Genomic DNA, 10,644 nt, shown 5'->3' with positions numbered 1-10,644 from the left:
TCCGTGGAAGAACAGGCTCCGCTCTCTCCAGCCTACACGTCCAAAGCAGGCTCTGGGTGCTGCCCGCCCCACGCCTCCCCCTTCCTCTCTGCGGCCCCCTGTTATTTCTGCACCTTTCTCCACCCCCCGTAGCTCACCACGGCCGGGTCTCCCCTGCCCGCTGGCACAACACTTGCCTCGCACTTGTAGAAGCGGTAGACGATGCCGCTCAGGGCACAGCAGACGTATCCCTCAGCAGCATTGGGGTCGTGGAGGAATTTAACGCAGAGGGGCAGAGAGTCCTCGCCCAGGTCAAAGCACTGGATGAGAGTGTGGCAGGGCAAGGTCCCCACATTCAGTCGGCGCCCAAAGATCCCTGAGGAGAAGGAAAACCAGGTCAGGAGAGAGGGGGCTGCCCGTGAGACGCATCCCCCCCCAAAATGCTCACAGACAGGGACAGCCATGGCAGCCTCCAGCTAGGGGCGGCAGAGAAACTGCCGTGATTTGGGGAGCAGTGGGAGAAGAGGCACCAGCCTGTCTTAAGGGCAGATGCTGCACGTCCTGCAGCAGCTCCCACCGCCTCGGTGAGTTCTGGCTCAGCACTTGCACCCCTGTTCCCTCACCTTTCCCAAAGTCGTCCGGATCAAATCCATACCCCGCACATTTTGGGACTAAGCCGGCAGAGCTGACCAGAACGTTGTGGCATGGCTGGTACCAGAAGTCGTACCCCGTGGGGGGGACCTCACACACGTTTTCCCAGTTCCCCTTCAGCTCAAAGGTCTCTCCATCCAGCACAATAAAGCCACCTGTGAACAAGAAGGGGCCACGTGACAAATCCCACACTGCGCTTCCCAACAGGTAACGTGCTTTGTGCATCAGCCCAGCTGAGACAGCCAGGGTCTTCCCAATACTTTATGCCTTCCGATACCGAGCTGCAAAGGCTGCACAGCTCTCTGCTGGGTACGGATGTGCTTATAGGTCCCTGTACCTGCTAAGCAGGAGTTCTGGGGACCAGAAATGATCCCAGGCTAATATTCACTTGACTGCTTCCAGCGGCCAAGCTACCCGTGCTGGCAGTGCTCGCCCCACCTCCCCGCTCTCACGCAGTCGGGGCATCAAGCCATGCTAGGACACGCCAAGACACGTAGGCTGAGAGCCTGAACCCGCGGAAGGGACCGGCTTTTCCTCTAGCACGTATCTCCGTGTCCATGCTCTGCACCTCAGGCTCCTGGGGGATCGCTGTGCTTATGCCGGCACAGGAGGATTGGGACTTCTGAGCAAGTATCTCAAGCTGGCTGCTTGAAACTCTCCAAGTCTGCAGTTTTGAAGCCCGGTATTTTTCTCAGAGGAATGGTTACTGGAATGACTATGGGAAAACGCACCTTTTCCATTGCCAGCTGGGTCTCCCATGTTGGAAATCAGTATGTCACCATTAGGCAGGCTGTGAACCACACCGAGGTATCCCTTGTTGCACTTCCAGAAGACTTCCACGGGCTCAATCATCTGGAAAAAGGCGACACACGTGTGCTTCAGCCTCCCACTGCTCAGCTCAGCTCAGCTCACACTCCCCGGCAGAGCCTTTGGCCATCGGAGACTTCTGACAATCTCTGGCGCTTGCAGGAGCTTTCTGCCCAAGACCTCGCCCTTGCTAGGCCCCACTCCTCCTTGGGGACGAGCTCAGAAGCCTCCGAGCTCCCCTCTACGCAGACAACGGGAACGCAGCACCGCCTCACTCGTAACAGCTTGCATGGCTGTGGTGTGACTCCACTTATTAGACTCTCTCGGGAAGCAACAGGCACAGAGAAAGGATCACGATGATGATCGGAGCCGTCCTTGGCCCGCAAAGGAGAGAGCCGTGAGGGAAACGTGACCCAGCTCTCTAAATCCAGGGTGGAAGAGAAGGTGAAGAGAGAACCCTTCTTCCCTGGGTATTAGTCCAGAAGTACCAGTTCCCAACTCCTTCCCAGAAACTTGTCTTTGAACCCCCTCAGGCATACCTTACACAGCCTGGGAGCCCGGCACTGTGAAACCACATCCACCACGTAAATGCGGGAAGAAATCAAACAGGGAAGAATCAGCTTGCTCCTTTTCACTGTGATATTGTCAAAGCAGGTACAGCCAGCGCTCCAGCCCGAGGAATGCAGCTCGTCTTTGAGGTTGGGCATGGGCAGGCGGTGGATCACCTAGGCAGTCAAGGTAGAGGTAGGGTTCACCCAGGGAGAAGTGGGGACTTCAAGGCAACCAAGAATTTAGGGATGGTAACACCGCTCCCTGCACTAAAGGAGATCTGTGGAAAGGGGAAAGCTTAAATGGGATGGATCAGTTCAAAGATGCACAGTAGTTGCAGAGAACCTGACTTTGCAGCCTTCAGAGACAGGTAAACGCCGATTCCCCGTGCCGGATGACAGCAGGCGGGCTGGCACAGTGCGTAGCAGAACCCCTCTGCCCTCGCAGCACCACAGAAACATGCTGACCTCAGCAGAAGTGCTGGATGCCCTAAACCACCTGGGACCTAGAGACCACTTTCCATGCTGAGCAGATGGATGAGACGGGAGGATGTAGGGAGACAAGAAGGTGCAAGGCATAGGCAGCCTGCATGACAGAGCAATCTGGATTTGGCCACCAAAAAAGAGTAAATCTCCTGAATCTGGGGGCACCACAAAGCACAGAGCCAGCAGCTGGCCAACAGCCCAGTAAAAGCACAGTCAAGACACAGGTACCTGGCCATAACATGGAGATCTGGGGTCGAGATCAATGGTGGCCAGGAAGTCAGGCTGGTCGATGCACATTGACCGGTAGGTACAGGTCACATAGGCGATCTCCTCTCTCGGAACTGGGTATACAGAAAGCTCGTGTTAAAACCCGCCATGAACCAGGCAGGAAGGAAAGGAAAAGCTCCCACAGACTCTCAGATAGGACTGAGCTTATTTCTCTGGATGCTGGGCCCTTCCTACAGGCAGCTGAACCAGATGGTCGTTGTAAGCCCTTCCAGCTGGAACTGTTCTGTTCTGTTCTATCCCATCCCATCCCATCCCATCCCATCCCATCGCATCCCATCGCATCCCATCCCATCGCATCCCATCCCATCCTTCCTCGCCCACTGATCCCTGGTTCCATTACTGACCCAGAGGTAAAGGAACACCAAAAGTGGATCTCCATGGAGTTCCCATTTTCCCCCTTTGGGGGAAGGGGCTCAGCACACACCGGTAACTGAGGGCGGTCTCCACTAATGCCAAGCTCTTTCCCAGATACCCCCCACTCCAAATCCGGCTCAGGAGGACTTGCCTTTCACAACGTCAGGGCAGGTGGGGTACTCATAGCACTGAACTTTGCATCTGTCTGGTTGGAGAAGAAAAGAAGAGTGAAATGAGAAGCGTCCACATCCCCAAAAGGTGCCCGTGCAGAAGACTCTGTCCCACCCCATGGACCTTCTCCCACCCCAGCCATCAGCGGGCACCTCTGGGACCAGCAGTGACTTCTGTTGTGGCAGGAGAACATCTCCACTCCAGGAGAGGATCTCTCCCTAAAGAGACACCCAGGGTAGCACAGATCAAACCGCTGCTCAGGTCCCTCCTCATCCTCTGTGCCCCATGAAGGAAAGTGAGCTTCCACCGAGAACCAGGGCACTATTGAAGGTCTCGCCTGGAAAGTAAGTCTGGTTTCCTGTCTCCCTGACCATTCCCCAGCAGCAGGGGAGGCTCCCCTCCCCACGCATGCTGCAGCCACGTGGAAGTGGCTTTTCAAGGCAAAAAGGAGCCCCTGGAAGCAGACAGGCAGTGAGGCAAAAGAGACCTTGGGCACCAGTTGGACCGAACGCCAACTGTCCATCCCACCTCTCTCCTCCGGCAGCGCCGCAGAGGAACAAACCTGCCCGTGCCCAGGTGGGACTCGGTTTCAAGGTGGGGTGTCTGCAGCCTCTGGGCAGCAGCTGGAGCCAGACCCTGGCTGGAGCTACAAGCCTTGGAGCTGCTGGGGGCTGTGGGGAGGCTGCAGAGAATCTCTTACCCATGCCGAAGGCCGTCTGGTTCCCTCTCCTCAAGAGCAGAGGTGCTGGACCTGGAGGTGCAGCTTGCCGTCTGCCTCGCTGGAGTGGGCTGTGGTGTGCCCGGGCTGCTCTCAGGGGGCCTTATATACAAGGCAAGGGGTGGGGGGAGAAAGCAAGCTGCCAAGGGAGGAGCCATTGCTCCTCAGCGTTTGGGAGGTGCCAGGCCAGCGCCGTGCCTTGTTTCCGCCTTGCTAACCACCAATCGAGAGGAAAAATCTGCTGGTCCATGCAGCTCTTTTCCTTAAACACAACCTCCCATATCTGATCCCGGGGCTCTGGTGACTCCCAGTGGGACTTCTTTGGTTCTGGAGGCCTCCAGGTCCCGGCCGAGACACACGCTAATTACAGCCATCCCCCGTGCACAGCTTCCTGCCATGCCAATGTGCAGTGCCTGCAAATTCCACACGAGGGATGAGAAGTCCAGCTAGATAAGCGGCCCCACCAGCAGCCCTCTGCAAATTACAAGGTTTGAGCCTGCGGAGGCCACCAAAGGCACCTCTGAAATCTGGACCCTGACAGAAGGCACGTCTCTGCCCGAGGGCTGAGCTGAAGGCACGGGCTGCCCGGTGTCAACTCAGCAAGCCAGGGCCAGAGCTGCCTCTACCAGAAAGAAGGCTTTCTGGGCTCTAAGGGCTGGGAACTGGCACACAGCGCTCACAGGACACAGGGGGCACGGAAATCAGAGGAGACCGCAGAGACCAAGCAGCTGGAGGAGACACCAGGCGAGAAGCGGGTGCCTAAGGAGGTACAGTCCGTGCCCCTGTTGATGCAGCCCTCACGAGGCCAAGCCGTGCCTGCTGCCTCCCTGCTTTCTATCTCCATGGGGGAAAGCCGGCCCAGCCGTGGGAAAGAGGAACCTTCAGGATTCAGGGCAGTTCCGCACAGCGGAACAGTGCCTGAGCAGTGGCCACTTGCCCTCCCCACCAGTCTGGTCAATTAAGAGCCAAGGCCCCACGGCAGGCACCAGCTCCGCAAAGTGCCTGGCACCAGTGTGGTTGAAACAGGGCTAAACTGCCACAAAACCCCACGGGAACAGCAGAGACCTCGGCTAAAGGGATTGTGGTGGCGGAGAGAAGCGTTTTGGAAGAAGGGTCCCCTCCCGAGACCACCATGACCCTGGCTGCCACCTAAAGCAGCAAGAAAGCAGCAAGCGCCGTGGAGCATGAACGAGTATCACATCTTGTGGAAGAAGTCCTTAATCAGTGGGCAAATTACACGGGGTAAGTAATTGCTCCATGTAGGAATGCAGAAACATCTGACAGCGCCATTAAAGGAGCCCTCGGGAGATCTCTATCAGAAGAGAGGACGGCTTAGCCCATCTCACTAGGGCTGTAATTAGATGGCTTCCAGAGCAGCACTTTAAACACGTGACAAGTGGACACAGCAGCAGCCAAATGTTTGGTCTTTTCTGTAAGCAAGGAGCATCAAACTGCTGCAATTGGAATAACTCGTGGTTTGTTTAGCAGAAATCCATCTCAGCAGTTTCGGCGCAAGAGGCGAAGGCAGCCTGGAGAGGGATCGTTACCTACCACAGGCAGACACTTCCATGCCACCAGTCGATGTACGGTTACTCCCAACAAGCTGCGTCCCAGGTACTTCAAGGTTCACTACAAGGCAAGGAGAAGGTGTTAAAAAAATATGATGGATGAAAGGAGAAAGCATGCACAGCAATGGCTGAAAGCCTTGTGTTCTGAAAGAAGTTGAGACCCTGGGCAAGAGTAACCACACGGAAAGAAACTCTATCCTCATATTAAATCAGGCATGGAATGGAGACACTTCTGGAAGGCTCTTCCACAGCATTAGAGCAGCCCGTTTAACTGAGCAAGGGGCAATGGGCACAAACTGAAACATAAGAGATTTCAGTTGAGTATGAGGAAAAATTTCTTTACTTTGAGGGTGACCAAGCCCTGGCACAGGCTGCCCAGGGGGGCTGTGGAGTCTCCTTCTCTGGAGGTATTCAAAGCCCACCTGGACAAAGTCCTGTGTAACATGCTCTAGGAGAACCTGCTTTAGCAGGAGGGTTGGACTAGATGATCTCCTGAGGTCCCTTCCAACCCTTGCGATTCTGTGATCCACCTAGGACCCCGACAAAGGAACCTTTCCTGGATGTCAGAAAAACTAGCATCCGTAAGGAGGAACTGCAAAGGATGCCAGAAGAAAGAGGCATCAAAGAGCTACACTGCACATAGGGTAGTTCAGCTGCACCAGGCCAAACTGGGTTAAGGGACTGGGCTCCACACTGGACCTCAGTGGGTGAGTGTAAAACCAGGTTTGATGTGTACAGGATGTCACCGTCTCCAAATGGCGTGGGGACGCAATGAAAGACCATCGCACGCCTACACTGGATAGACCAAAGACTGACAGGCCAACGCTGTCAGAGCCAGGGTGCTGAACACCGGCTCTTGCCCCGCTCATGGCTCTATGAACGTTAAACACTTTTATTTTAGCTGTGGGAAGCCAGCAGCGCTCTGAAGGTGAAGGACTTGATGATCTTAAAGGTCTTTTCCAACCAAAGTGATTCTATGATTCTATGAATCTATGATTCGGGGAGGAGCGCTGCTTTCTAAGCCTGGCAGGGTATTGCCAGATTTCTCCTGGATTCAGAACAGCCACAGCCCTTCTACACTAATTCTCAAAGGCGTTTATTTTCTAGATATCTGCTTCTGAACAGGGTTTGCAGCATGGCATTTGCAGGAGTTTGCACATCCCACCCTTCAACAGCAAACTCTGCAGAGATGTGGAAGTCGCTGGTACAGCCTTTTCTGTAAAATGCAGCACAAAGACTTCAGTACTGCTTGCCTGGGACAGCTTTCAGCCTGGGACTGCCTGTTGCAGTGCCTGTAGCCTGTCAACGCTCCGGTTCATCACACTGCAACCCACACGTGTTGACAACATGCCGTGTGTTTGGGACCACACTTGCGCAAGTGGAAGGGAAGAATCTGTCTCCATCTCTAGTTCTCAGGGGCAAACTCATCCACATCTCCTAAGGGCCACAAGCTTGTCTTGGGCTCACAAAGAGGTGCCAGTGTTGGGAGCCAACCTGGCATCCGATCAGCACCGGGCAGATTTGGAGACCTCACATCTCATGAATCAGAAGGAAGCCCGCGGTTGAGGAGCAGCTCTGCAGCTGGAGCTAGCTGTCCGCCTCGGAGCAACTCAGAACGGCCGTTCCCTCTCCTCTGCTCCCCTGCACAGAGCTCACCAGTGCTCTCCCATGCGCTCCGAGCCGGGCAGAACGGCCCATCTCTCTCCAACCCAAACCAAGAGGCAGGTTCAGGCACCGTACCTGGCTGGCTGCCGCCCTTTGCCTGCTGGCAGGAAGCACGGCCAGGCCCAAGGACACGCAAGAAGCTCCTGCTCCATCAGAGGCAATTTTGGGAGCTCGGCTGATGCCTCCTGTGCACGCTTTCACTGCCACGATGTGCCTGTCTCACTGCCCCTTCTTCTTGCACCGGCACACCTGCTAATTAAAAACTTCATTAGCCTTCCACTCATTAGCCAAGCGATGGTTGGCGGGGAACACAATCAGCGTGCTCTGCTCTCGGCCCGGGAGAAGCTCCCTGCGGCAGGTGGAGGTGGGAAGCCACGACACGGAAAAGCAATCAGGGGCTTCACTGCACAGCCCACACTGAGGCGGCAACGACTCCCCTCCTCCCGACCAGCTCGTCCAACCCTGGCCGGGAAGAACATGCTATAATTTTGATAATGGGCAAGACCGGGTGTTGCAATCTGATGCAGCCTGGCACAGCGCACTGGATGTGCTGGGAGAAGACCTTTCTTCACCAAGGACACTAAGCCTGCTCTGAACACCCAGGCAAGAACTCCCCCGGCTACAGGAGCCGTCTCCAGCCTTCCCCACTTCTCCAGCAGGGACGTTCTCTCGCTTCCCACCTCGCCCCGCCAGAACAGCCTGGAGGTTCCCCAGGCTGCCTGAGCACTGCTCATCGTCTTGCATGCTTAAATCCCCCTTTCCCATGATTTTGACCTGGCCTCCGCACTCTCTCTACGGCCCTCTGTCGCGTCCAAACAGGGCAGCCAGGCACTAAGCACCCTGAGCGCAGCAGAGTTTGGAAAGGCTTTAGACAGTGCCAGTGTCCCAGCAAAAAATGCCAGCAGAGGTGCGTTGTCCTAGACCTCCCCCGGCTCCCCATCTCCCGAGGGTTTCACTCTGCTCCAGCCCATTCCCCTCTTGAGGAGCAGAAGGAAAACCGCATCATCCAACCCTTGTGTCAAAACAGGCCCAACTCATCACCTCGAACAGTAGGGGCAAGGTCTGGAGGTTGATTTACAAGCTGCCGACGTGGTACGGGAAGCTGAACAAAGTTCTCTGTTAACTTCTTCAAGATGTGGCTTAGAGAGCGTGAGCCTGGAGCCCCCCCGGCTCCACACGTCCGTGTTCGCTGCCTACCGACCCTGCCCCGCGGGGAGGCTGATTACAAGCAGCTGCCCATCGGTTCTGATGAAGGTCCGAAGCAGAGCTTTGCTGACAAATTTAAATGCACGGCGTGAGCCCCAACTCCTATTTGTCATTCCTCCCTGAACTGCTGGGGGGGCTGGCATTCCATCAGTAGGCACCAAGGACTTGTGGGCAGCGTGTGTGCGGAGCGGTCCCAGCTCTCCCATCAGCAGCGAACATGAAGCAGAGGAAAAGGGGACGATTTTTTGAAGCTGGCAGGCTGATGCATGCGCTCACCAGAAAGCTTCTGGTGGGCGAGGGAAAACGCAGGGCAACTAAGAAACATGAAATTGCACTGCAGATAGAAAGGAACGTGGCAATGGGAGGGCACGGGGTGCGCTGGTCTGCCAGGTGCAGATACAGGCCAGTGGAGGAACTGTTCTTTCTCAATCAGACCACAGGAGTAAGACACGGCTCCTACAGAACATACTAAACCGTGGTGATTCCAGTTGTGGACAAAGTCTGCTGAAAAAAGTCACTTTACGTCCTTCTCTGACAACTACATTTGCAAACAGAGAAAGGAATGCGGGCTCTTCCTTGCATTGGTACACCCCGACGTCAGGTGAGCAGGCTCCAGGAGAGAAGCCGCTTTCGGGAGCATGCAAAGCCGCCCAAGTTCCTTCCAAATCCACCAACCTCCTCGGGAAAAGAACAGGAAAGCTGGTATTATGGACAAAAGGAACTGTATCCTAATGTGAGTGTCTCCCCTCCTGTTCCTAAGTTAAGATCTCCTTTTTAATGACTTGCATTGTCAGTGCCTACTGATGAGCCCCAGTTACATATTTGCCTACACAAGCATCGAGGGGTAATCCAAAACTCCTCTTCCTTGTATCTTGTTCCAACAGCTCCAGATCCCATCTCCCTCCCAGAGGCATGTTACCTTCGGCATAGCGTACACAGCCAGGGAGCCCGGAAGTTTGTCCTCACATCCACCACACAAAATGAGGAAAAAATTAAATTCAGAAGACTCAGCTTGTTCCTTTTCTTTGATGACACACCTACAAAACGCGTGATGCCTCCATTCCACCCCGAAGTGGTGACGCTCATCTTTCAGGTTGGGCACGGGCAGGCGGTGGATCACATTGCCAGTCAAAGGCAGAATTATTCCACTCTGAGAGGCAGAGAGAAGAAGGGACCTTAATGCAAACAGGCACTTAGGCCTTGCTGCACCGGGAGGGATTCGGCGAGGATAACAGCGCGCTTGCTGCTTCCGTTTGGTAGCACGTCTCCGACTGAGACATGGGGAGAGCTCAGAGCTGAAGTCCTTAATACCTTCAGGAACTGGATTACACCCCCCCATGCCAACGAACACCTGAACAGCGAGTATCTAAATAAATAATACAGCAGTAAACGTTCCTTTTGAAGCCAGGGCTAGGGTGCTTCCAGTGCCCTCCACACGGGATTCAGAAGTTCACGATGCTTTGAAGCATTTTAGGCAAACAGCCCTCAGGACAGGATAAATCAGAGGTAATTTTTCTGGGTGTTGCTCAGCTGCCCTATTTGAGATGGCCAGCTTGAATGGCTTGGAACATACCCCCAGGATGCCATTTTCTCTCTCCGTGGGCAATGCAGGCAACTACACGTGTCCACCTCCAGAGCCTCCTGGTCTAACGATGGGCGAGACGGATCCTGCCACAGATACAGTTGATGTCTAGAATACTCTGCAAGAGCAGACTAATCTGTTCATAGAGGCATGGCTTGGGAAGATGAACGGGATTTGCAGCCTCATGAAGGAGATGGAATCTGATTTCCCATATATGATGAGAAGGGGTGGTCAGGAGTGCACAGCACAACAGCTCGGATGCTACAGGGCACGCTGCACTCCGCCAAAGCCGCTGGATGCCCTCCGTGGCTGAGCCACCAGGATTCATGAGCCAGGCTCAAGGGACGCTGCTCCCAGCCTCAGCCAGGGAGAAGCTGTAGGCACAGGCAAACGCCAAGGAAAACCAGCTGAGCTCTGCTCCTGCCGGGGCAGAGCGGGAGCGGGAAGGTGAGATTCCTGGCTGGCAGCCGCCCTGCCCACTGCGGATCCCCGGCGGAGCAGCAGGAGGGCGATGGCAGGCGGCACAGCTCCTGCCCATAGGGCGACAGCAAGCCACAAACAGCTCCCAGGGCAGCACAAGAGTCGCCCACCAAAGGCAGGACAGGCAGAAGCGCACCGTGC

General features: G+C 55.3%; 2 protein-coding genes across 2 annotated transcripts in view; both read right to left on the bottom strand.

Annotated features, from left to right (window-relative positions):
• Positions 1–101: 101 nt before the first annotated feature.
• LOC104130568 (methanethiol oxidase-like) lies at positions 102–3,988 on the bottom strand. The gene is made up of 6 exons (XM_009643622.2): positions 3,985–3,988; positions 2,700–2,812; positions 1,977–2,162; positions 1,362–1,482; positions 603–785; positions 102–355 (listed from the first exon to the last, which is right to left on the bottom strand). The coding sequence occupies exons 1-6, from the start codon at positions 3,986–3,988 to the stop codon at positions 102–104; spliced, it is 861 nt and encodes a 286-aa protein (XP_009641917.2).
• A 5,050-nt stretch (positions 3,989–9,038) lies between these two features.
• Positions 9,039–10,644, bottom strand: part of LOC104130567 (methanethiol oxidase-like) — a 14,241-nt gene continuing 12,635 nt past the window's right edge. Inside the window, exons 7-8 of the mRNA XM_035899131.1 lie at positions 9,361–9,591; positions 9,039–9,116 (exon numbers count right to left, since the gene is read on the bottom strand). Of these exons, the coding sequence (XP_035755024.1) occupies positions 9,039–9,116; positions 9,361–9,591 (309 nt within the window). The remainder of the gene's footprint in view (positions 9,117–9,360; positions 9,592–10,644) is intronic.

Source organism: Egretta garzetta, unplaced genomic scaffold, assembly GCF_000687185.1.
Source record: "Egretta garzetta isolate BGI_Z169 unplaced genomic scaffold, ASM68718v1 scaffold668, whole genome shotgun sequence".
Lineage (NCBI taxonomy): Eukaryota > Metazoa > Chordata > Aves > Pelecaniformes > Ardeidae > Egretta > Egretta garzetta.
This window is presented reverse-complemented; position numbering and strand designations above follow the sequence as displayed.